Source organism: Podarcis pityusensis (assembly GCF_964106645.2).
Source record: "Podarcis pityusensis genome assembly, chromosome: 1".
Taxonomy (NCBI): Eukaryota; Metazoa; Chordata; class Lepidosauria; order Squamata; family Lacertidae; genus Podarcis; species Podarcis pityusensis.
In genome coordinates, this window is record NC_138028.1 from 12,769,140 (window position 1) to 12,796,113 (window position 26,974).

Sequence of the window (26,974 nt, forward strand, 5' to 3'; positions counted from 1 at the left end):
AAAAACCTCTATTGTCACTACACCACCTGTGTGCAGTGAAATTAAACGACCCCCCCCCCTATACTCAGTCTTGTTCGTGCTCTGTGTGCTTGGCAGAAGTCAATTACAGTCATACCTTGGGCTACAGATGCTTCAGGTTGCGTTTTTTTTGGGTTACGGACCGCTGAAACCCGGAAGTACTGGAATGGGTTACTTCCAGGTTTCGGCAGGTGCGCATGCGCAGAAGCACTAAATCGTGCTTTGTGCATGCGCAGAAGTGCCAAATCGCAACCCGCACGTGCGCAGATGTGCCGCTGCGGGTTGCGAACACTGCAGGTTGCGAACGAGCATCCCGCACGGATCACGTTCGCAACCCGAGCGTGAGCATCCACTGTACACCACTATTTCCCCCCCCCATTCAGCAGCCCAACAGCCCACGCATAATTTTTTTTTTAAAAAAATGATATTTATTGAAAATTTTTTAGAATTACAGAAAAGAACACTGCGGAAAAAGAAAAAAGAGAAAACAAAGAGAAAACAAACCACATCAAACAATGTAGATTCAAAAAACAAAAATACACCACAAACAGATAAAAACAAATCCATCATTCTCAAATCCTCAACTTTCATTACCTTCTGTCTTTGACCTGCTCCTCCTCCCTTTTTTTGTATCCTAGTTATTAATTATCGCAGCAAATCCTTTCCATATTTCATAATATTCTGTCATTACATTACCTTAATCTATTTTCATCTTATCTTATAGAAAACCTTAAAACTTAAAACTTAAATCTTAGTTTTACCAACTTCTCATAACCATAATATTCTTACCTAATTCTTTAGACATTTTTGCTAGAGCCAAGTAATTTCGTTCCAACATTTTTCTAACATTCATCAATTTTATAAAACAATCCTAGTAATAAAAAGAAAGAAATAAAAACAATCCAATCTTCATCCAGCGTCCCTTCCTCCTGGTCCCGGGTTTTGTCAGTCCTCTTTATCCCATTGATCTAGCGCATTAACCTGGTAACCTTATATCCGAGGCCCTTAAGTCCCTTCCATGTCCCTTCCGCAGCTCTTCTTCATATTCTCCTTTCACTCGTGGGAACTCCAGCTTGGTAATGTTTTTGACCCTTTTCAACAAATCAGCCCCTTTTCCAAAGTCCAGACTAAACTCCATGTGGTATTTAAAAACATGTTTCAGAATCCCTCCAAAATTAAGAGCCCCCACAGCCCCAAACATCTCACGGCCCATTGCCAGACTTGGAAAGTCCAAACATCCCTGCATAGGGGGGTCTATCCAACCCCCCATTTCCAAACCAGTCCAAACCTTATCTTTCCAAATCTGGCTTTTTCCAAGTTCATTTGTCAAATCCAAAAGCTCATGTTCCTGCAGGGCCACAGCTCCCTCCATCTCTGGCGCCCAAGATTCAGCAACATCTTCTTCTCTGGATAAAAACTTTTCTTTAACCTGTTGGCGGGGCTGACTATACTTCTGTATCTCCTGCCCAAAGGTAGGAGCTTAAAGAAGTGCTGGCCAGGGTATGAGTTGTCCCTAAGAATTTTCCTTGCTCTCCTGAGGCAGTGGTCTCCTGCGATGTTATCTAGTGAACTCTGAGGACAGCCCATGGTATCATGTGCTGTATTCACCACCCTCTGTAGGGACTTCCTGTCCGTGGCTGTCAAACCTGCGTACCACCCTGTATGAACAATATGTACAGTATGAAAGGCCTGGTAGAAGGAGATCATCAATTTTTGTTTGACATTGTTCTTTCGCAAGACCCTGAGGAAATGGAGTCTCTGTTGGGCCTTCCTAACCACCTGGGTTGTATTGGTTTTCCAAGTTTTTCTGCATGCAATAATGTACCGGTATATTAGGGCCAAAGCACTGTTTAATTTTAGCATTTAAAATTAGCATTAAAATGGTGATGAATTTTCACAAGGCCTTTTGTTTTTTACAGTCACAAACTGATGTGTAGAGCATTTTATGATAAAGACTGCAAAATAAGAAACCAAGACACTACGGGACTTAAAACATCTCTTTGTGGTACAATAATGTGTTGACTCTGGCTATTGCAGAGAAAATAATGCACAAATAATGCGTTTTATAAGGTAAGGAAGACCTTGAACATTTCTACGCCTTTTGGTGGGATTTCATTTGTTGTGTCTTGAATTCAGATATACCACACTCTTATCCCACCAAATAAAGATTTGGCTGCCGTGATGTGTTTTATTCTTTTACAACATTACCTGCTCTCTTATTTATTTGGAAAATACAACCTCTGTAGTGCTCCTTAGGATGAATGGTTGAGAGAGCTGGGTATGTTTAGCCTGGATAAGATGAGAGCAATTTTCAAATATCTCAAGGGCTTTCACATGAAAGATGGAGCAAGCTTGCTTTTTTGCTGTTCTGGAGGCTAGAACCTGAATGAATGGCTTCAAGTCACAAGAAAGGAGATTCCAGCTATATACCAGGAAGAGCTTTCTGACAGTAGGAGCAGTTCGACAGAGGAACGGACTCCCTCTGGAGGTTGTGGACTCTCCTTCCATGGAGGTTTTTAAGCAGAGGTTGGATGGCCATCTGTCATAGATGCCTTAGTTGAGATTCCTGCATTGCAGGGGGTTGGGTTCCATTTTAGCTCTTACAGTTCCTTTATTTTGTAACTTTGATTCTATTCTTTCCTCTTTGTACTTTTGGTTTTACATTAATACAAACCCGAAACGAGGGAAAAACGAGAAATTGAGAGAGGCCAAAATTGACAGATTCAGAATTGAACTGAATTCTGAATTGAATTCAGAAATGAATCTGAATTCTGAATTGAATTCTGAATTGAATCTGAATTCTGAATTGAATTCTGAATTGAATCTGAATTCTGAATTGAATTTAGAAATGAATCTGAATTCTGAATTGAATTCAGAATTGGCAGATTCCCTCCCCTTCCCCTTTTTATGAAGATTACCCGCTCTGGGATCCCACAGCTAATTCTCCCCTGGTCTCCTTGCTGGCCCAAATAGGACTCATTTAGCCAGCTAGCCCTGGTGATCATCTAATGTTTATTGGATGGATTTCCCCCCTAAATTGATTTTTGGATTCTGAATTTATTGTTATTCACGTTTTATACTGTATTTTATGCTGGTTTTTTTGTTGCATCAGTTAAGTGTTTTAAATTTGTTGTTAGCCGCCCTGAGCCCGGTTTTCTGAACTGGGAAGGGCAGGGTATAAATAAAAATGTATTATTATTATTATTATTATTATTATAAGAATCTAAGAAGAGCCTCATGGATCAAGCCAATGGCCTGTCCAGTGTAGCATCCTTTTCTCACGGAAGCCAACCAGATGGCCGTTGGAAACCCATGAGCAGGCTCTGAGCACAAGAGCACTCTCCTCTCCTGCGATTTCTAGCAGCTGGTATTCAGAAGCATTACTGCCTCCTACTGTGGAGGCAGAGCCGAGCCATCAGGTCTGGGAGCCATCCATAGCCCTCTCCTCCATGAATTTTGCCTATTCTTTTAAAGCCATCCCAGTTGGTGGCCATCTCTGCCTCTTGTGGTAGTGAATTCCATGGTTTAACTATTCCTACACCTTGGTACAAAAATGGTATTATACACCTGTAAGGTTATACAGTGGTACCTCGGGTTACATACACTTAAGGTTACATACGCTTCAGGTTACAGACTCCGCTAACCCAGAAATAGTGCTTCAGGTTAAGAACTTTGCTTCAGGATGAGAACAGAAATCGTGCTCCGGCAGCAGGAGGCCCCATTAGCTAAAGTGGTGCTTCAGGTTAAGAACAGTTTCAGGTTAAGTACGGACCTCCGGAACGAATTAAGTACTTAACCCGAGGTACCACTGTATCATATTACAAAATCTGGAAGTAAGAATTGTTGGAGGAAATGTGGAGTGATGGGAACATACAGTCATATGTGGTGGGATTGTCCATTAGTTAATGAATTTTGGAAACAGACTGGTATAGAAAATATTGGGAATTGTGGGTAGGAAGGTGGGAATATCTAAATTAATGGTTCTTATTAGTCTGAGTAGCACCGAGTTAAAAACAAAAGAGGAATGTAAATGGGTAAAATTGATGGTAACTGCAGCCAGACAGGTTATAGCGAGTAACTGGAAAAATGCAGAAGAGCTAGGGGTGAACCAATGGAGGAAAAAACTGAATAATATCATAATTTTACAATATCTAACTGTGAAGATACACAGAATGAAAGGGTTTAAGATCAGTCAGAAAGAGGAGGATTGGTTTGAGAAATTGAATTATTTGGGTAGGTTAGAACAATTTGGGGCAATTAAAATGTTAAAAGTTAAACAAACCCTGTGGAGGGAGGAGTGTTAACGTATATAAAATTGTGCATATGGTTGATTTGAATATGTTATTATTGATTATGTATACCTAATGTATCAGCCGCCTGGGGGGGGTTCACTGTTTGTGTTTGGTTGCTGGTAATAAATAAATAAATAAATAAATAAATAAAATAATAATTGGATTTTGGATAACTGAAAAAACAACAACAACCTATCCCTGTTGTTGTTGTTGTTGTTTAGTCGTTTAGTCGTGTCCGACTCTTCGTGACCCCATGGACCAGAGCACGCCAGGCACTCCTGTCTTCCACTGCCTCCCGCAATTTGGTCAAACTCATGCTGGTAGCTTTGAGAACACTGCCCAACCATCTCGTCCTCTGTCATCCCCTTCTCCTTGTGCCTTCCATCTTTCCCAACATCAGGGTCTTTTCCAGGGAGTCTTCTCTTCTCATGAGGTGGCCAAAGTATTGGAGCCTCAGCTTCACGATCTGTCCTTCCAGTGAGCACTCAGGGCTGATTTCCTCCAGAATGGATGCGTTTGATCTTCTTGCAGTCCATGGGACTCTCAAGAGTCTCCTCCAGCACCATAATCCAAAAGCATCAATTCTTCGGTGATCAGCCTTCTTTATGGTCCAGCTCTCACTTCCATACATCACTACTGGGAAAACCATAGGTTTAACAATACGGACCTTTGTTGGCAAGGTGATATCTCTGCTTTTTAAGATGCTGTCTATGTTTGTCATTGCTTTTCTCCCAAGAAGCAGGCGTCTTTTAATTTCGGGGCTGCTGTCACCATCTGCAATGATCATGGAGCCCAACCTATCCCTACACCTCAGCTTTTCAGGCAGCCAGGAGGCCTGCTCCTTGAACAGTATAAAGGCAACACAGGAAGCTGGATAGAGAGAGAGGAGGAGCATTGATCTGCACATAGATATGTGGCTCTCCCCCCACACCTCCTGTGCTTGCCTAGGATTTGCTATAAAGCAGCCTTCGCTCTGCCTCTTTGCAGCTGTTTGGCAGCAATTCCCAGGCCTGTCTCTGCCCACTGCATGTGTTCCTCTGGCCTCCTGCCCTCGAATACAGCTCTTTGGCACGCCTAGCTCAAATAGCAACAACACACACCTCCCTCCGAAAGGAGACTGAATAACAATGATGAAATCTAATGGAGCGTTGAAAGGATTTGATTATATACAACAAGAACAGGATTACCATAATTAATGCATGCACTTGGATACCCTCGCTGACATCTTTTAAAAAACAAAACCCCTTTCAGCAAAAAAAACGTGAGCACTTAAATACTTCTGAACGCTAGGCAGCTCTGGCAAATTATTTAATGCTCATTGGCAGCTTATAAAGAAATGAGATTCCATGGCTTCTGCCTGTAACACGAGCCTTTTATATCCAGTCCTTTCAAATTGGAAAAAAGAGAGAGTTAGTTGCGCACTCGGTGCGGCATAAAATACAAGCGGGCTTAAAATTATCATCTGAGTAAACATTCACCATGTTTTAATTTTCACAGGCTGATTTAGGAAGGCTTTCTCTTTCTTTTAATGAAATGCTTGTGCGTGTGTCATAAGCGTTCATCTTAATTTGTATTAATTTTGGTATTTAATGGCATTTACAATGTTTTCATTTGCATTCCTATTTTATTTAAGTTTTCTGTGAAGCCTTTGGGGAGGATACCACTAGTCTCGATACTCTCGTAGAATCACAGAATTGTAGAGTTGGAAGGGACCCCGAGGGTCATCTAGTCCAACCCCCTGCAATGCAGGAATCTCAACCACCCCTGACAGATGGCCACCCAACCTCTGCTTATAAACCTCCAAGGATGGAGAGTCCATCACCTCCTAAGGGAGTCTGTTTCCCTGTTGAACAGCTCTTACCCTCAGAAAGTTCTTCCTGATGTTTAGCAGGAATCTCCTTTCTTGCAACTTGAATTCATTGGATCGAGTCCTACCCTCTGAAGAAGGAGAAAACAAGCTTGTTGTTCCATCTTCCATGTGACAGCCCTTGAGATACTAGAAGCTGACCATCATATCTCCTCTTGGTCTCCTCTTCTCCTGGCTAAACCTACCCAACTCCCTCAACCATTCCTCATATGGCACGGTTTCCAGCTCCTTGACCACTGTTGTAGGTGTCAGGAGTTCAGCTTACACTCGAGTAGGACCCTGGCAGAGACACATGCCCGACTGGCAGGTTCCCTCCCTCCTGGTCGATTGTTTGGGAGCTTCAAAAGCTTTCTTCAGCCCGAACATCACAGCGACGGGCACACTTAGGGATCCACAGAGTTTGCGCATCATGCGTGTGACAGACCTCAGCAACTCAGCATTTTGGCTAATCTACTTTATTTACATATAAACACACATGGAGCACTGCAACATGGCTCCCTAGCATCAGACAGCAGAGAGAAAAAGAACAAAGGACAATAGTCCCACTTCACGGAGCACAGTAACACAAGCATCCTGTCTCCATCACTTCCCACTCTGTGAAGTCAAAACATATACCGTCATGTGAAAGACAACAACTCTATGACTGCAATCATAGAGCAGGAATTTTAACAGTAGGACTAGCCAATTCTGATGCTCACCTTCCAGATGATGATTGACTCCAGCTCCTATCAGCCCCACCCAGTTTGGCTGATTGGCAGGGATGATGGAAGCTGCAATGCAGCAACACATGGAGTGACATCTTGTCTGTGAAGACACTGCTGGTCAGTACAGACAATGCTAAAGTGGGTGAACCAGTGGTACAAGGTAGCTGTTTATCATTATAGGCTGTGTGGAGGTTAGCCTGGATGCTATACATGGGTCCTTTCCAGGCCTGTGGTTGCACATCTAGTGAAGTTTGGAATTTAGCAGAAGCAGCTGTCAGAAAAGTCTCTTTGTTGGGTAATGGCCTTGTCTTAGCTGGCTGGTGAAGTGCTCTCATCAGCATAGAATCATAGAATCATAGAGTTGGAAGAGACCACAAGGGCCATTGAGTCCAACCCCCTGCCAAGCAGGAAACACCATCAGAGCACTCCTGACATATGGTTGTCAAGCCTCTGCTTAAAGACCTCCAAAGAAGGAGACTCCAAGGGTGAGCATCTCCAAGGGTGAGCTACGTTTCCATAGAGACAAATAGGTAGGCCTTTTGCCACCTCACCTGGCTGGGTGCCATGTCATCCTGGGATGGAGAGCAATAGGCCAAAGAAGGTTGTGCGTGTGAGTGGATGTGGGGTGACGCTGGAAGCTAGAGAGACAGAGACCTGCCTTGCTCTGTTATTTGTGGGGCATAGGAATTCGTTCACCCCCTCAAAAAAACAACAACCATAGTCCAGCTCCACACAAGGCCTGAGGGACAGTGGACCGGCCCCCTGCTGAAAAAGTTTGCTGACCCCTGACTTGGGGGTTCAAATAACTCCATACCCTCCAACATTTCTCCAATGAAAATAGAGAAATCCTAAGGAAAAGTGGGACATTCCGGGATCAAATCAGAAACTGGGACGGCTTCTTTAGATCAGGGAAGTCCTTGGAAAATAGGGACACTTGGAGGGTCTGTGGTATGCAAATAAAAAGTGAAATAAAAAAATGAAAACAAAATGAAATGGTGTTAAAGGCACAGGAAGGGGCAGAGCTCAATGGCAGATCATGTGCTTTGCAGAGAGTTGGTCCTTGACTCACCTCTGGCATCTTCAGTAAGGCCATTTGCTGGTTCTTGTGTCCTGCTTGGCGGCTTCCTATGGCCATTGTGAGAACAGGATGCTGGACTAGATGGGCCATTGGTCTGATCCACTAGATTACAGTGGTACCTCGGGTTACATACGCTTCAGGTTACATACGCTTCAGGTTACAGACTCCGCTAACCCAGAAACAGTGCTTCAGGTTAAGAACTTTGCTTCAGGATGAGAACAGAAATTGTGCTCCAGTGGCACGGCAGCAGCAGGAGGCCCCATTAGCTAAAGTGGTGCTTCAGGTTAAGAACAGTTTCAGGTTAAGAACGGACCTCTGGAACGAATTAAGTACTTAACCCGAGGTACCACTGTAGTCTCTTCTTATGTTCTACAATTCTGGAAAAGCACTGCCAGTCAGTGTAAAAAAAAGAGTAAAGGTAAAGGACCCCTGGATGGTTAAGTCCAGTCAAAGGCAACTAGGGGGTTACGACGCTCATCTCGCTTTCAGGCCAAGGGAGCCGGCGTTTGTCCACAGACAACTTTCCGGGTCATGTGCCCAGCAGGAATAAACTGATACTGGCACAACGGGACACCGTGATGGAAACCAGAGCGCACAGAAACGCTGTTTACCTTCCCGCTGCAGCAGTACCTGTTTATCTACTTGTACTTTGACGTGCAAAAATAGAAATATCAACAACCTTAGATATGCAGACGACACAACCTTGATGGCAGAAAGTGAGGAGGAATTAAAGAACCTTTTAATGAGGGTGAAAGAGGAGAGCGCAAAATATGGTCTGAAGCTCAACATCAAAAAAACGAAGATCATGGCCACTGGGCCCATCACCTCCTGGCAAATAGAAGGGGAAGAAATGGAGGCAGTGAGAAATTTTACATTCTTGGGCTCCATGATCACTGCAGATAGTGAAAGCAGTCACGAAATTAAAAGACGATTGTTCCTTGGGAGAAAGGCGATGGCAAACCTAGACAGCATCTTAAAAAGCAGAGACATCACCTTGCCAACAAAGGTCCGTATAGTTAAAGCCATGGTTTTCCCAGTAGTGATGTATGGAAGTGAGAGCTGGACCATAAAGAAGGCTGATTGCTGAAGAATTGATGCTTTTGAATTATGGTGCTGGAGGAGACTCTTGAGAGTCCCATGGACTGCAAGAAGATCAAACCTATCCATTCTGAAGGAAATCAGCCCTGAGTGCTCACTGGAAGGACAGATCCTGAAGCTGAGGCTCCAATACTTTTGGCCACCTCATGAGAAGAGAAGACTCCCTGGAAAAGACCCTGATGTTGGGAAAGATGGAGGGCACAAGGAGAAGGGGACGACAGAGGACGAGATGGTTGGACGGTGTTCTCGAAGCTACCAGCATGAGTCTGACCAAACTGCAGGAGGCAGTGGATGACAGGAGTGCCTGGTGTGCTCTGGTCCATGGGGTCACGAAGAGTCGGACATGACTAAACGACTAAACAACAACAACAACAACTTTGACGTGCTTTCAAACTGCGAGGTTGGCAGGAGCTGGGGCAGAGCAATGGGAGCTCACCCCGTTGCGGGGATTCGAACCGCCGACCTTCTGATTGGCAAGCGCAAGAGGCTCCATGGTTTAGACCACAGCGCCACCCACGTCTCCAGTCAGTGTAGACTGAGCTCAATGGACCAACAGTCTGACTTGGCAGAAGGCAGCTCCCCCTGTTCTTATATGCCCTCTTGACGATCCTGTGTGAGACACACTGTCATACCAATATCTACTGACAAGCTGCTGAGTGAGACAGAACATCGCTCTGACCCAGCGTGGCAATTTTTATGTAAGTTGCATTGCCATTACTTTATAACAACAGTCTTCTTTTATAAAGCTGCTTTGATATGGAAAGTGCTACCGAACGCCTGATCTATGCATCGGATAATAAGCATTTTTTTTTAAAAAAATAATAATTCTGTATAGAGTGTAACCATTTGCCTGGTATATGAGCGCAGCCAGTATGGTTAAGATTAAATATATATATAAATGCCGCTGTGGTCTGTATCGTTATGGGTAAAGGTCCACTATTTGCTCTGGCCTATTTAAATTAGCTGCTATTACTAGTCCCAGAATTCATGGTAAACAATTAAGCTGTCATGCTGAGGTACAGGGAGGAAAGTAGAAGTCATAAAGGCAGGCAACCCAACCCATAATAATGTATCAAAAAGTGTGTGTGTTTGGGGGGAAGGCAGAATGCTAAGAGCAAATCATTTTAAAGAACCCGAGAAAGCGAATCAATGTTCTCTAATAGAGTCGGGGGGAACTATTTGCAGCAAATGATTTATTCATCTCGAACGAAGCCCTCCTTTCCGCTTGCAAATTATCTCTGAACAGGCTTCCATTTTCTTTGTTAAATCGATTGCTATTTAAAATTACTCTCTTTGTGCTTTCTGTGAATAAATGTCAGCCTGTGGCTCGCTCGCTAACTCCTTCCTGTGAGGGACTGATTCAAATGTTATTGCACTTGTAGACTGAATATATATATATATATATATATATATATATATATATCACACGCACTGTAGTAGATAGCATCTGAAACATACAGTGTGAAATTGCTTTTGGACACAGAAAACTGCTCCATTCTCAATGCTGGAGCTGGGGTTGCTCAAACTGTGTCCTGGGAACAGTTATTTTGAAGCCTATCAGGGTGGTAATTAATGATGAACTCTAAAAAACAGGGTGCCCAGCATGACCATCTGTCCCTTAAGGTGCAAAGCTATGGGGAAGTGCTATAGGGCACATGAGGACTTGGGTAGCCAATCAAGTGCCCCCCCAGATGTTGCTGGACTGCAACTCCCATCACTTCCATCCAGCACAGCCTTTCTCAACCTGTGGGTCCCCAGATGTTGTTGAACTACAACTCCCATCACCCCTAGCTAGCAAGGCCAGAGCTCAGCGATGATGGGAGTTGTAGTCCAACAACATCTGGGGACCCACAGGTTGAGAACCGCTGAATTCTAGCATGACTGTCATGAACTGGTTGGACGCAGAGGAATGGTGGAAGGAACCAGCTGGGAAACCACCAAGGGAAGAAGGCTCAGAGCCTGGAGATTGGTGGTGTAATGACGATGAGTGGCCAGAGGGAGAAAAGGGAAAAGACTGGGAGGAGAAGGTGAAGAGGGCTTAGCGAACTGGGAGAGCCTGAGGCAGAGGGAAGTCCAGAATCAGAGGCAGAAGTAGGAGGGACAAGAGGCAGAGTTGAGTCGGGCTGGTGAAAAGTCACGAGGGTCTCCCCCTGAGAGCCAGTGTGGTGTAGTGGTTAAGAGCGGTAGTCTCATAATCTGGGGAACCGGGTTTGAGTCTCCGCTCCTCCACATGCAGCTGCTGGGTGACCTTGGGCCAGTCACACTTCTTTGAAGTCTCTCAGCCCCACTCACCTCACAGAGTGTTTGTTGTGGGGGAGGAAGGGAAAGGAGAATGTTAGCCGCTTTGAGACTCCTAAAGGGAGTGAAAGGCGGGATATCAAATCCAAACTCTTCTTCTTCTTCTTCTTCTTCTTCTGCTGCTGCAACAAGCTCCCCTCCCAGCTTGTCTCCCAGAACCAGAAGAGGCATGAAAAGGGCGGAGGGGAGGCTGGTTCACAGAGGCGCAGTCTCTGATTGCTTGGGAAAGACCTAGAAAGGCAGGGACTTTCAGTCTCGGCAACTGATCCATGGGGCAAGACCTACTGGGGGTGAACTGTTGTGTTCATTGGGCCCGACACTCTGCCAAGTCTGTGCAGATCATGTTCTTGCTAATAAAGACTTAACTTCAACTTGCACAGTGTGATTTACTGCCGGCTTGCTCCTGACAATGACCAGTGAACAGGGATGCTGGGAGTTGTAGTCCAGCAACATCTGGAGGGCACCAGAAGTGATGTCAGCTGCTTGACAGGTGGTTGTGGTTGGGGGAAAATGGCCTCATGGGCCAAATTGGACCAACCCAGTATGGCCTGAGATTAGCTTGCTGTCAGATGGTACAGTGGTGCCTCGCAAGACGAAAATAATCCGTTCCGCGAGTCTCTTCGTCTAGCGGTTTTTTCGTCTTGCGAAGCAACCCTATTAGCGGCTTAGCGGATTAGCGCTATTAGCGGTTTAGTGGTTTAGCGGCTATTAAAGGCTTAGCGGCTTAGCGGCTAAAAGGCTATTAGCGGCTTAGCGGCTTAGAAAGATTGGAAGAAGTATATGAATTATTTGAAGAGCAACTGTAATCAACAAATTACGCTAGTAGGACTACAAGAAGTTTTTTAAGGAGAAATATACAAAGTGTTACAAAGTAGAAAAAGATAGAGATATTGGTTATGAGTTTGAAATGTAACAGGGAAGATAAGAAATGCATACTGAGAGATTAGATTGGAAAATTTTCAGACAGGATTGATGGAAGTCAAAAATTTGAATAAGATGTAAAAGTACCGTATTTTTCGCCCTAAAAGACACACTTTTTCCCCTCCAAAAATGAAGGGGAAATGTGTGTGCATCCTATGGGGCGAATGCAGGCTTTCGCTGAAGCCTGGAGAGTGAGAGGGGTCGGTGTGCACCGACCCCTCTCGCTCTCCAGGCTTCAGGAAGCTACCCTCAAGCCTGGGGAGCCCACGGGAGTTCCCGCAGGGCTCCCAAGGCTTGCGCACAGCAGCCTACAGCCCGAAACCCAGGGAGCGCAGCAGAGCGCGCCCCGGGCTTCGGGCAGATATCCGCAAGCCTGGGGAGACCGGCGCAACTTCCTGCCGGGCTCCCTAGGCTTGCGGATAGCCTGGGGGGGAAATATATATTTTTTCTTTATCCCCCCCCCCAAAAAAAAACTAGGTGCGCCCTATGGGCCGGTGCGCCCTATGGGGCGAAAAATACGGTATGTTTAATTATTGTTGAAAATGATACGTTAAAAAAACTAATAAAAATTAGAGAGAGAGAGAGAGAGAGAGAGAGAGAGAGAGAGAGATTAGCTTGCTGCTGGAGGTTAAAAACTTAAAATGAGCCTGTTGAATCAGTCCAATGGGCCATCTAGTCCAGCATCGTGTTCTCACAGTGGCCAAACAGAAGCTCATGGAAAACGTACAAGCAGGACCTGAGCACAAGATCATTCTCCCTTCCTGTGGTTTCCAGCAACTGGTATTCCCAAATATCGCTGCCTCGGACTTTGGAGGCAGAGCACAGACCTCATTGCTAGTAGCCATTGATAACTCTACCCTCCCCAATTTTGTCCAGTCCTCTTTTAAAGCAACCCACCCCTAGCTGTGTTTTTTAAAGCAGCAGTGTAAAGGAGCTCACTATTATCACCCCCATATTGTAGATGAAGTATGTCGAAGGAGACCTAATGTGAATTGCTACTCTCAGCTAATGTTTTATTCCTTTTGCAAACCTAGGCTATTAATAATCCAAGCAGCAAGCCATCATCAGTCAGTTCCACAAATGGCCCACGGTGAACATGTTAGAGATTTCAACTTACCAACTATGTAGTCACAGCAGGAAATGTCTAGATAGAAAACAGAATGAAAGGGATGTATTATTAGCACTGCAAAGAAGGAACCTCTTTGGACTAATAAAAAAGGGCAAATTCGGTAGAGGACCTAGCTGCAGGTTGGAAATTGCTCAGTTAAAAGGCAAATGCAGATTTTACACAGCTCACTTGCAAAAATAATGAACTGGATTTTCACTGAGAAAATAATTAAAGCTGGTTCAACTGATTCCATTTTCTTCCTATACATCAGGTTGGGGAGGGCAGTCATATGTCCAAATTCGTCCGTCCAAAATGGTGTCCGGGTGGAATTTTTGGGGTCATAAGTGGGTGGAGCAACACATGCAATTATTATTATTATTATTATTATTATTATTATTATTATTATTATATTATTATTTTTGTATACTGCCCTTTGTCTGAAGGTCACAGGGTGATTTACAGCACAAAGATAGAAAACGAGAACACAAAATACAAAAACAAACCAATACCCCCCCCAAAAAAACACATTTAAAAGGCCATAGCTTTAGCTAAGATTCCTTCATTGCAAGGGTTTGGACTAGATGCAGACCTTTCAAGCGTCCCTATTTTCTACGGACAGCCCCGGATTAACAGAAGACATCCTGGTTTATCGTTTGATCCCAGAATGTCCTGCTTCTCCTTAGGATATCCCTATGTTCAACAGAGAAATCTAAAGGACTGGTTATAGAGGAATGTTCTTGCCTGGTGCCTAAATATATGTAATAAAGGTGACAGGCGAGCCTCCCTGGGGAGAGCATTCAACAATCAGGGAGCCACCACAGAAAAAGCCTGTTCTCATGTTGCTGCCCTCCAGACCTCTCATGGAGGTAGGTAAAGGTAAAGGGACCCCTGGCCAACTCTGGGGTTGCAGCACTCATCTAGCTTTATTCGCCGAGGGAGCCGGCGTACAGCTTCCAGGTCATGTGGCCAGCATGACTAAGCCGCTTCTGGCAAACCAGAGCAGCGCACGGAAACGCCATTTACCTTCCCGCCGGAGCGGTACCTATTTATCTACTTGCACTTTGACGTGCTTTTGAACTGCTAGGTTGGCAGGAGCAGGGACCGAGCAACGGGAGCTCACCCCGTCGTGGGGATTCGAACCACCAGTCTTCTGATTGGCAAGTCCTAGGCTCTGTGGTTTAACTCACAGCACCACCCGCGTCACCTCTCATGGAGAGGGCACACAAATAAGGGCCTTAGATGATATTGCAGGGTCTTGGTCAGTTCTTATGAGGAGAAGCAATCCTTGACGTATTGAGGCCCTGAGCTTTTTAGAGCTTAATAGGTCAAAGTCAACACTTTGAATTGGGCCCAGAAACTAATTGGCAGCAAGTGCAGCCAGGTCAGGATTGGTGTAAGATGCTGGTGAGTTTTACCCTGGTGAGCAACCTGGCCACCCAGTTATGCACCAACTGAAGTTTCTGAACAATCTTCTGAGGCAGCCCCACATATAATATGTTGCAGTCATCTAGCCTAGAGGTTACCAGAGCAGAGACAACAGATGTTAGGCCCTCCTTGTCCAGATAGGGGCGTCACTGGACCACCAGTCAAAGCTGATGGAAGGCACTCTGCGGTACAAAGGCTACCTAAGCCTCAAGAAGCAACAATGAATCCAAGTGTGTTGAAGCTATAAGTTTAATTTACATAAAATATTATTTTTAGAAGTTGTTGTAAAAGAAAGCTTTAGACATATAGCCATTACTTTTCCATAGGGTGTATTAAGTCAGCTCGGGACTCTTCTCCTGACTTGGTCACGAGTTAAACCTTAAGACAGTGGGAAGAGATGTAATCTGAGTGCCTTGCCAGTATTTGTAAATGTAAGCGAGGTCGCTTGCAACACAGAGCTGTACACAATCGGTTGTACATAGTCAGGAGAAAAAGAGACAGTACAGTTGCACCTTGGATCCCTAATGTCTTTGTACTTGGACGTTTTGGTTCCCGAACGCCGCAAACCCAGAAGTGAGTGTTGCAGTGTCCAAATGTTCTCTGGAACCTGAATGTCCGATGGGGTTTCTGCTCCTTCTCATTTGTTGCAGGAACTTTCTGCAGCCAATCAGAAGCTGCGCTTTGGTTTCCGAACATTTTGGAAGTCAAACGGACTTCCGGAACGGATTCTGTTCGACTTCCGAGGTACCACTGTATGTGATTTTCAGCAGAGAAGCTACATTTTAGTAAAGATGTTTAGAACCTAACCCTGGTATCAGTTGTAAAACTGAAACCAATTGCTTTTCTCTTCTTCTTTTTGTGTGTATGTGTGCAATGTATCAAATTATCCCTAGCCAAAATTGAGCCCCCCTGGGAAGAAAAAATAGTCCTGCAAGAGGAGAATAGATGGGTGTAGGAATGATTAAGCCCAGAAGTGCCAGCTTGGCCCCCACAACTGTGGATGCCCTGGGCCATGGGTACCTGGGCCATGGGTACCATGCATGGCCCTGGCACCAAAATTTGTGCATGCCCAGCCCCTTCATGGGGAATTTTGTGGGTGTTCAGGTACCCAGGGCCCCAGGGAGTTGGCACCTATTATTAAGCCTCTTCTCTTTCCACCCACCATTCTCCGTTTTCCTATCTTCTTCCGTCCCCGTCCCCCTCCCCCCCCCGGCCGTCTCCATCATTAACTCAGCAGCTGTGGGATTCAGACTGTGAGTTTGCTGAGTTAACATGCAGCTTTGTCCCTGATGACAATCAGCAGATGTGCCACTAAACGGAACAGTCTGTTGTGAAAGGGGAAATTCCAACACGTGTGTTGGGATCTGTTCTCAGATAAACATTCTCCCATCTCTGTTGAAGCCTCGTGATGAGACAGAACACACACACACATGCACACACACACGCAAGAAGAGCCATGACAGGTGAAACAAGGAAATGGAACTTTCTGCAAACATTACAGGGAGCAGATAATAATGTCATAGTATTTATAGCTGCAAATGGAAAGCATTCTGAGAGTTTATAGGGGTGAGAGGGCTCTTTGGTGCTGTGGGCAAGCTGAAACCATGTTCTTTTTCATTGGAACATCTTGCACAAACACCCACAGGTCTTTGCAAAGCATCATTTTTAGAAAAAAAAAATCCCAATTGTGTCCATCATATCGAAGTGTTTAGATACGGACCATATAGGATAGGACTGGCTGCAAGTTCATGGGGGTCCAGGAGTATCAAAAAAAGTGCCCCCTGCCCCCAATGTAACCGATCAAAAAAGTGGCCATTTGTAACCCACTTTAACCTATTCTCTCCCTCCCTCTCTGCTACCAGCACAATTTTTATAGCATTTTCTTGCCTATGCAGCCCCCGCCCCCCATGCTAAAATACCAACAGCAGCTGCAATTGGAAATGCAGGAAAACATGAATTGAAAATTTTGCAAGGATATTGACATTCAGAGAACTGAGAATCCCCTCCCTTTCCCCTCCAAAGAGATTACATGATTTAATTCCTCAGATCCTAGATTATGCATTTGTGGTAGTTATCTTAAAGCTCTATTTCAGGATTTTAAAACATAATCATACCCGGCGATTGGAAAGATAGGAGTTTTATTGAATGTCTTGAACAGAGAATACTTTGGGTAAATGTTCATTTCATCTCAAAGATGAATGGCAACGTCAATGGGTTTGCTCTTGTTGCAGAAATATAGCCCATTGCAAGAAAACAAGGACTTTGGAACCAGTCCTCTGTATTATTTCCCAAAAGAAAATGTAACACAATAAAATGCTAGGATGTGGGTGGGAGTGAGGGGAATAAGCTTTCCTTTTTTTTTTTAAAGCAACTCTTATTACATTGTGGATCTATCATCCAACAGTGTTTTGGAATGACATTTGTTGATAAAAAACAAAAAAAAACCGCACACAAGTTGAGATTTAGGAAGAAATGTACTGCAAATGGAAAAATGTCTTTGGTGCCAGAAAGCTTTCATTTCCCAATCCATAGCTGAGCCTTATTGATGGCGTGTGTGTTGACGCACAGCAAAATCACATTTGTCAGAGACCGTTTGCGCTGAAGCACACAAGTGGAGGAGCTGGCAGCCAAAAAATGAGGATCCCTCTCCCTGTTCCCTGCTCCCCTCCCTGTCTTACCAAAACATTTCAGGTGTGAGTTTTCCATTTTGGACTTAGGGCTCCAGATAACTCTATAACAGCTGGTGTAAATGATAGAAGGCAGAATGTGGGTTGAAAAGCTGCAGTCCTAAGCGTGATGACTGCTGCTGGGAACTACTGAACTCAGTTCTGTCGCTACATAGTAAGCTGCCTTACTGAGTCAATCCTGTTAGTATTGTCTACACCAGGGGTCAGCAACTTGCGGCCCATGGACCGGATGCGGCCCACAAAGACTGTTTTACCGGCCCCCGAGCCACCCCTGAGCTGAGCTGCCCGCTCAGTGAGTCCCCCGCGTGCTGCACTAAATTGGCGCAGCTGTGCACGGGGACTCGCCGAGTGGCGCTGGAAATCGCGTCTGCGCACACGCAGATACTGGAAAATTGCTTCTGCGCATGCCCAGATGCCAAAAATCGCTTCTGTGCAGCTGCGATTTCCGTCATCTGGGCATGCGCAGAAGTCATTTCCGGTGCCGCGGACATTCATAGATGTGATTTTGGGCATTGCGCTGTGCTGGTCTGTCCCATGAACTATCTCCGTGGGAGTGATCCGGCCCATGGCTGGTAAGCCGTGCCGACCCCTGGTCTACACTGACTGACAAAGGCTTTCCAGGGTTCCAGGCAGAAGGCATTCCCAGCCTTCCTGGAGATTCTGGGGATTCAGCCTACGACCATCTGCATGCAAGACAGATGCTCTGTCACTGAGCTATGGCCCTTCCCAGTCGTAATGCTGAGGTGTGCTGTAGTGCTTAGCTGACTGTATGCTTGTGAAACATGGCCCACTTATAAATGCCATCTCTAACCCCTCGAAAGATTCCATCAATGGTGTCTCCAAAAATTAAAACACATCACTTGGGAAGACAGGCAAACTAATGGCAAACTAATGGAAGAAGCAAAGATCACCAGTGTCAAAGCGATGATTCTTCAACATCAGCTTCATTGGACATGTTGTCCAAAGCAACTACTCTATTCCCAACTTAAAAACAGAAAGCGTAATGCTGGTGGTCAACAAATGAGTTTTAAAGACTCTCTCAAGGCAAACCTAAAAAAATGTAGTATAAACACCAACAACTGGGAAACACTGGCCTGCGAGCGCTCCAATTGGAGAACGGCCTTAAAGTCCAAGTGTCATGGACTTTAAAGATGCTCAAACTCAAGACGAAAGGGAGAAACATGCTAAGATGAAGGCATGTTTGGCAAACCCTCACCATGATCAACTCCACCCGGAAACCTATGTCCCCACTGTGGAAGGACATGTGGATCTAGAATTGGCTTCCACAGTCACTTACTGTTAAAACCGAGTTTATGGAAGACAATCTTACTTGGCTACGAGTGATTGCCAAAGAGGAAGAGAGTGCTTTGCATCATCTCTATCAGGCAAATTGTCGTACTAACTTCCTTGGACTGGATGACACCAAGGTCCCCTCCCAAGGCTATGGTTCCATGGCTTACAGAAGCGCACTCCAGCAGATTCTGTCTCTGTGCATTTCACGCTTAACTCTGGCAGCATAAAGAGAAGAATATGAAACCAGGTCAATATTTGTGAAATTAGAGCAGGCTTTTTGGGTTTGTGTGGCCTCCACACAAGCCAATGGAGCCTTGACGCACATCTGCCTTCCCAGAGTGCTCTTCTTCTCAACCTCTATTTATACCTTGACCAATCCAGCAACTGATTTCTTATAATTAGTTTCTATGCCAGTCAACCATGCCTCCGGAAGTCTCCAGAGGGTCTTCAATGTGGCTCCAGGTACAATGAAAAGGCCCCAGTGACAGTTCTGAGGTAAACAGATGGTTGGAGCTTGCAGATAAAACCTCAAAGGGATAGGGTATGAGAGAGAGACCAGCTTTGAACTGTTAGTGTCATATATCAAGCATACCATGAACACGTCCAATAATTTCTTCTGGTTCCTGGAAACGAACTCTTCTCCCTACTTTTTGCTTCTGACTGAGAGCTTTGTTCACGGATGATCTTTTCCTCAATATGGAAGGAGGGCTTTTGGTGTAGTGAGTCTAAAAAGAAAAACAATATCTATATCTATCTATGCGCACAGACGACGACCAGAGCTGCATTGAATTATTGAACCCATCTTTTTACTGGGGCAAAATGTCTGTTTCTGAGGGGGCAGCACTCCTCAACTTACCATTTATGGGAAAGGTTTTGTGACTATTTAGGTATACTGCTCCAGAACCAATCCGCTCTCTTACAATCACAGAATTGCAGAGTTGGAAGGGACCTTGAAGATCATCTAGTCCAGGCATGGCCAAACTAGGCCCTCCAGCTGTTTTGGGACTACAATTCCCACCATCCCTGACCACTGGTCCTGCTAGCTAGGGATGATGGGAGCTGTAGTCCCAAAACAGCTGGAGGGCCAAGTTTGGCCATGCCTGATCTAGTCCAACCGAATATGCACCTGTCCCATACGGGGATCAAACCCACAACCTTGGCATTATCAGCACCACACTCTAACCAACTGAGCTGTCTTCTTAGTTAAATATTCTTTCACATTCATTCTATGATCCCAGCCATTCAGGGGTGGCGTAGTGAATGCAATGACCAGACAGCCAGTGAGCATGGAGCATGTGGTGGCATCTCGTGAGGGCAAATGAAATACTTTGCTCTCGTCCTCAATGGTGGGGGAGAATGTATGCATATATTATTATTATTATTATTATTATTATTATTATTTGTCTCAGCAGTAGACAAACACATTCTTCCCGCTGCCCACCAAACACTTTCATGTCCTACATGAAACATTGTCATGGGTGGCTATTTCTGGGGAGCGGGGATGACCACATTCATGAACCTCAACTCCATGTTTCAGCTGAGCTCCAACGGCAACCTCCACCAATGGATATATAAACACCCAAACCCACTCCATAAAGACAAAAGAAGAACCTGCTGGACCAGGCCAATGACCCATCTAGTCCAGCATCCTGTTCTCACAGTGGCTGACCAGATGCCTATGAGAAGTCAGAAAGCAGGACCTGATTGCAACATCACTCTCCCCACTTATGATTTCCAGAAACTGGCATTCAGAGGTATGCTGCCCCTGACCTTGGAGGCAGAACATAGCCATCATGCCTAGTAGCCTAAGCCTCCTTTTTCTAGTGAGTGTGGAGGACAAGAAAGAAAAATCTCAGGTGTTCTCTGAAAAATGTCTTCTGAGAGATTGCAGAGATTGTATAAGGAAGCTGCCTTATACAGCATCAGAGCATCGGCCCACCCAGCTCACTATTGTTTACACTGACTGGCAGCAGCTGTCCATGGTCTTGGTTAGGGAACATTTCCAGCCCTACCTAGAGACGCCAGGGATTTAACCTGGGACCTTTTCATACCTGCGAACTGTCCCGTTTTAAGTGGGACATCCCGGAATCAGAGAAGTCAATCTTGGCTTCTGCTGCATCCTGGAACATCCTGTTATTCGGTCCAAAAGATGCTCATTCTGGCGCGAGTCAGCAGGGTCAGGCCAGACCACCAGACCAGAAGGCACTCTGGTGCAATCCTGATGATGTGAGCCAGATTGCTTTCTAGACTCTTCTGACTCACACCAGAGTGACTAACCAGAAGGTGCTCTGGCACAACTTTGCTGATGTCCCAGTTTGGGGGACAAAAATGTTGGAGAGCATGCAAAACAAGTGTTCTCCCACCATGTGGGCCCTTACTTTGCTTTCAACAGTGCATTCTCTCTCTCTCTCTCTCTCTCTCTCTCTCTCTCTCTCTCTCTCTTATAGAATGGTTGCCCTCATTCCTTTGTCCTCGTTTTTCTCTAGAAATTAAATTAGCCCAGGGCTGCAATACTTCTGGATTTCAAAGGCGGAACTGGCGTCCGGGGGAATTTCCGAAAGGTGGTGCCTTGTCCTGGAACTTAGACAAGTCAAATCGTGGGTTGTTTTTTTTTTCTTTTCATTTTCATAAAAGCTCAACAACTTTCGGGGTGCCCTGGTTTTTACTTTTTGGAAAAAAGCAACCCGAAAATAGCCAGAAAACAACTTAGCTGGGATGGGATTGTATATCTCTCCCATGCCAATATCGTTAAGGCCACATTTTATCTGTTTTACAAATTAGGTCCATTATTACAGTAATAAAGCGGGATTTGAACATTAGGATTTCCTACAGATATTTCAGTAAAACTATTGATGGAATTTTAGTTGGGAAGAGACATGATTTACTATTGCAGAGGATTTGCTTTAAAAGTCCTTGGTAAAACTCTGGGGATCTGCTGTCATTAAACATACATCTTTCAGTCAAGATGGCTCGGCAATGATTGCTGAAATATGTTTTTTTTATTATTATTGTTCCTGCCACGTCAATAGCACATGCAAGCGCAGATTCTTTTGTTTTCCTGGGGCTATTTGTCTACCCCTTTGTGTTCTTCCTAAGACCAGGACGAAAGCCCTATAAAAGCCTTTCAGATATGAAGCCTCTTTATTGCTGGGTGAGATGGAGAAGTCTAATGCTGCTCTCGATTCCCATAAAACTGCCAAGTTATGAATGCCTCAGCTACACGGACAAAGTTGTTACTGGGTCACTTATAAGCTGCACACCAATGGAAACTTTGTCTGTAATTTTGGAAGTTCTGTAAGGATGTTTGTAGGCCGCAGCCCCTTTGCAACAAAAAAATATATATTTAAAGGCCTAGGCCTAAGTAGAAGAAGAGTTTGGATTTGATATCCCGCTTTATCACTACCCGAAGGAGTCTCAAAGCGGCTAACATTCTCCTTTCCCTTCCTCCCCCACAACAAACACTCTGTGAGGTGAGTGGGGCTGAGAGACTTCAGAGAAGTGTGACTAGCCCAAGGTCACCCAGCAGCTGCATGTGGAGGAGCGGGGAATCGAACCCGGTTCACCAGATTACAAATCTACCACTCTTAACCACTACACCACACTAGCTCCATTTGTGGCACTCCATAAGTGCCATTTGCTCAGTGTTTCTAGAATGCATACCCTGCAAGTGTCCCAGAAAAACTGTGACATCCCTTTTTTTATCGCGAGAGAACAGAGGCCATTTTGGTTGATGTGATCTCGTGTGATTTCGTGGCATGATTCTCCCACACACGAAGGAGGGTTTTTTGGGGGGGGAGGGAGCACAATGTGAAATCTCGTGAAATTGCAACAACCAAAATGGCTGCCGTGCTCTTGCAATTTAAAAAAAATGGAAAGATGGCATCTGGGAAGACGGCGTCCCAGATTTTAGCTTCAAAGTGTTGGAGGGTATGAGAATGTTATTGAAATTTCACATGTCTTCCCAACACCATGAGGTCCCAGGGCAAATTACAAGAATTTAAAACTAAAAATTATAAACAATGCAAAACTAGTCCATTACATACTAGCACTTTGGACTCATCTATATTAGTCAAAAAACAGTGTTTTGGATGTGTGCAACACCAGATGGCGTTGGAAAGCAAAAAAAAAATTCTATGCGATTTTACATAGTGGTTTTGTTCTTTTGTTATAGCGATTTAATTTCTGACTCATTTATAGTGTGTTTCTTCTTCTTCTGTGTGTAGATCCACTCCTGCATTTAAAAAACAGTTCATGTAACTTGGAAATTCAAACAAGAGGTTCTCCAAGTCCCTAACTCTAGAGCCCCACATCACTGCAACTGAACCATTCTCAGCCAATTCCTGCCCACGGACGTAGTGATAGCAGCAGAGGTCCATCTCTTGCCACCAGAGAATGCTCAGTGCTTCTGTGGGCTGTGAACACACTGGTAGCAACAGCTTGGAGAGGTATTCCGAGAATCCACCTTACCTTTCCTTCACAGTGCATTGGAGAATCTGCAGGAACGCCTTCATGCTGCAAAAAATGGACATCTGCGGAACTTCCGAAAGTCTTGGGAACTTTGCTGGTTCATGGCTTCTGCAAGGATCGCATAACTCAGTTAGCACAGATTGGCTAAGTCACTAGCGAGAGGCTCTTCTGCATAAGACTCACCTAAATGATATGATATGATACGGTAATCTTTATTGTCGTTGTCCCATACAGAACAACAAAACTGAAAAAAATCTACATCAGACATTCAAAAACCAGCAAGCCTGCTATCCCAGTTATCCCAGCCTGGTTAACCCCCTAAAAACTCTGATACCCCATAATTAAATACAATATACTCCCATAGAGACTACCTTACACTGCGTTTAAAACCAAAATCACATTTGGATAAAAACTGTTTCTCAGGCGGCTGGTCCTAGTCTTTATAACCCTGTACCTTCTTCCAGAAGACAGAAGCTGAAAGAGATCATTTCTGGGGTGCGTACTATCCTGCACTATCTCTGCAGCTTTCTTATGACACCTGGAAGCATAGATTGGGAGCTGCACAGTTGTTGAACATCTGCAGAAGGAGATGCTTTGGGTGGGTTGTGCACACAAGGTGTTCAGGGGAAGCTCAGTGGCAGAGCACATGCACTGCGTCTGAATGGTCCCAGGTTCAGTCTCCAGCATCTCAATATACGACTGGGAAAGACTTCCATATAAAATCCCGGGAAACCACTGCCAATCAGTAGAGACAATACTGAGTGAGATAGACCAAGATGGACTCTTTATAAGGCAGTTTCCTAGGTTCTTAGTCAGAATTGGCTTTATGTGGGATTTGGTATATAAATTTTCCCTTGGCTTTTTTTGCCGGCCCATGTAGGACCAGCATGGATAGCTGGCTCGGGTGAATATCTGATGTTTCCTCCCTTTATTGTCTTGATCTATGGGCTACTACTAAAATGAGGCTGCATTTTAAGCCATATTTTAATTGTTTTTTGTAAATAATAATAATAATAATAATAATATATTTTTATTTATATCCCGCCCTCCCCAGCCGAAGCCGGGCTCAGAGCAGCCAACAACAGTAAAAGTAACACAATTTACATAAACTCACAATCAATTAATTAAAATACATTCTAAAATCAATTCATTCTAAAATCAATTGTTGTTTCATTGTAATTTATATTTGGTGCTAGCTGCCCTGAGCCCAGAATGCACCGATCTGCTGGGTATATAAGGGCAAGATGATATTTTCGATACAAGCTGTATATATGTATGTTGACTGTTTAACTGAATAGTACGTGAACAGGCACTTACAATGTTCTGCAAACCACTTTGCAGGTTGTTGGGTGAGCGAGAGGTCTTCTCGATCACTGCCAACTCTTCTAAAGAGGGATGTGATTCAACAGAAGCTCACAGTTTCTCTCTTGCCCTTTCCAAGGAAGGAAATGGGAAGTCTAATAGTAGACATTGTTTGTGTGTGTGTGTGTGTGTGTGTGTGTGTGTGTGTATAGATGATAGATAGATAGGTAGGTAGATAGATAGATAGATAGATAGATGATAGATAGATAGATAGATAGATGATAGATAGATAGATAGATGATAGATAGATAGATAGATGATAGATAGATAGATAGATAGATAGATAGATAGATAGATAGATGATAGGTAGATAGATAGATGATTGATGATAGATAGATAGATAGATAGATAGATAGATAGATAGATAGATACAGAGTATGAACACAGGAAAACAGCATAAGCAATATGAACTCTTCTTCCCCCCATTTCCTTCTGCAGGAATAAATACTTGAGACAAGCAAAGTACTTTGTAAATGATGCCTTTGTACGGGTTCATGCAGCCTGGTTCAATTATTCCAAAACCCAGCAATTTTCTCATATCATTGAATCTGGTTTTATTGCAAATAGGGTCATAGAAATAGTCATTCCCAGTGATAATGGACTTAGTTTATCTTAACTATTAACACTTCCAGAGGCTGTGTGCTCCGGCACAGATACAACATTTATGTATATATATGCGTGCGGTTGTGCATATATTAATAATGAAGTAACCTTATCTCGTACAATCTGAAAACAAAATCGTGTAATGGCAGGCAGCAAAGTGTGCTGGTGTAACTGGAAGCGGGTGTATCGGGCTCCCCAAACGGGCTGATAATGAATTAATCAGGAAGGATGCTTCCACTGTTCCTCTAGCTTCCCACGCGTCAACTGATCCTCTGTTCAACGTTCCAGCTCTAATGTTCTGGACGCATTTGGTAAATAATAGGGTATAGCCTCCTTTCGCAGCAAGAGCGAAGGATGGGGTTCCCCTTTGTCAGGTGCAATTATCCAGAGCTGTGTAAAACAACCACAAACATCATGTCCCATTGCAACCTGATTAAGAACCTAAGAACATAAGAAGGGCCGGCTGGGTCAGGCCAATAGCCCATTTGGTGCAGCATCCTGTTCCCATAGTGGCTGAACAGTTGCCTGTGGGAAACCAGCAAGCAGGTTTTGAGCGCAAAAGCCCTCTCCCCTCCTGTGGTTTCCAGCAACTGGTATTCAGAAGCATTGCTGCCTTCAACCATGGAAGCAGAGCACAGCCATCATGGCTAAAAGTAAAGGTAAAGGGACCCCTGACCATTAGGTCCAGTCATGGCCGACTCTGGGATTGTGGCACTCATCTCGCTTTATTGGCCGAGGGAGCCGGGGTACAGCTTCCGGGTCATGTGGCCAGCATGACTAAGCCGCTTCTGGAGAACCAGAGCAGCACACAGAAACGCCATTTACCTCCCCGCCGGAGTGGTACCTATTTATCTACTTGCACTTTTACGTGCTTTCGAACTGCTAGGTTGGCAGGAGCCGGGACTGAACAACGGGAGCTCACCCTGTTGCGGGGATTCGAACTGCCGACCTTCTGATTGGCAAGCCCTAGGCTCTGTGGTTTAACCCACAGCGCCACCTGCATCCCATCATGGCTAGGATCCATCAATAGTCCTCTCCTCCATAAATTTGCCTAATCCTCTTTTAAAGCCACCCAGGTTGGTAGCCATTACTGTCTCCTGTGGCAGGGAGTTCCATAGTTTAACTTTGTATTGTGTGAAGAAGCACTGGCAGAGGAACTGGGATGCGGAGGGAGCGCACCGCCCCTGGCACCACTATTCTGGTAGGGTGCCATCGCAGTGGCCCCCCCGGACATGCGCTACCCCCGCGTGCGCTGGGTGCCATGCCCCCCCAGGGGGTGTGTCACACCCCCAGAATGCGCACAATGCCCCTGCGGGTAGCGTGCCACGCCCCCAGATGCATGCCACGACCTGGGACGCCGGCCATGCCCCCGCCTGCTCTCTGCCCCCGGTAGTGGAGCATGCAGTTTCACCACTGTGAAGAAGTACTTTCTTTTATCTGTCCACAAGTTCTAGTGTTGTGAGAGAGGGAGAAATAATAATAATAATAATAATAATAATAATAATAATAATAATTTATTATTTGTACCCCGCCCATCTGGCTGGGTTTCCCCAGCCACTCTGCGCGGCTTCCACGGAGACCAAAAATACACTAAAATGTCACACATTAAAAACTTCCCTGAACAGGGCTGCCTAAAGATGTCTTCTGAATGTCAGGTAGTTGTTTATCGCATTGACATCTGATGGGAGGGCGTTCCACAGGGCGGGTGCCACTACCGAGAAGGCCCTCTGCCTGGTTCCCTGTAGCTTTGCTT

At 44.8% G+C, this 26,974-nt stretch overlaps 1 protein-coding gene across 2 annotated transcripts in view; it reads right to left on the reverse strand.

Annotated features, from left to right (window-relative positions):
- The window catches only part of LOC308470053 (nutritionally-regulated adipose and cardiac enriched protein homolog), a 38,879-nt gene that overhangs the window by 5,454 nt on the left and 6,451 nt on the right, over nt 1–26,974 (reverse strand). For both annotated transcript variants that reach the window (XM_080993292.1, XM_080993291.1), the window contains 3 exons: nt 23,257–23,364; nt 19,382–19,514; nt 13,394–13,420 (listed from right to left, as the gene is read on the reverse strand). In XM_080993292.1, coding sequence (XP_080849418.1) covers nt 13,394–13,420; nt 19,382–19,514; nt 23,257–23,274 — 178 coding nt within the window. In that variant the 5' untranslated portion in view covers nt 23,275–23,364. The remainder of the gene's footprint in view (nt 1–13,393; nt 13,421–19,381; nt 19,515–23,256; nt 23,365–26,974) is intronic.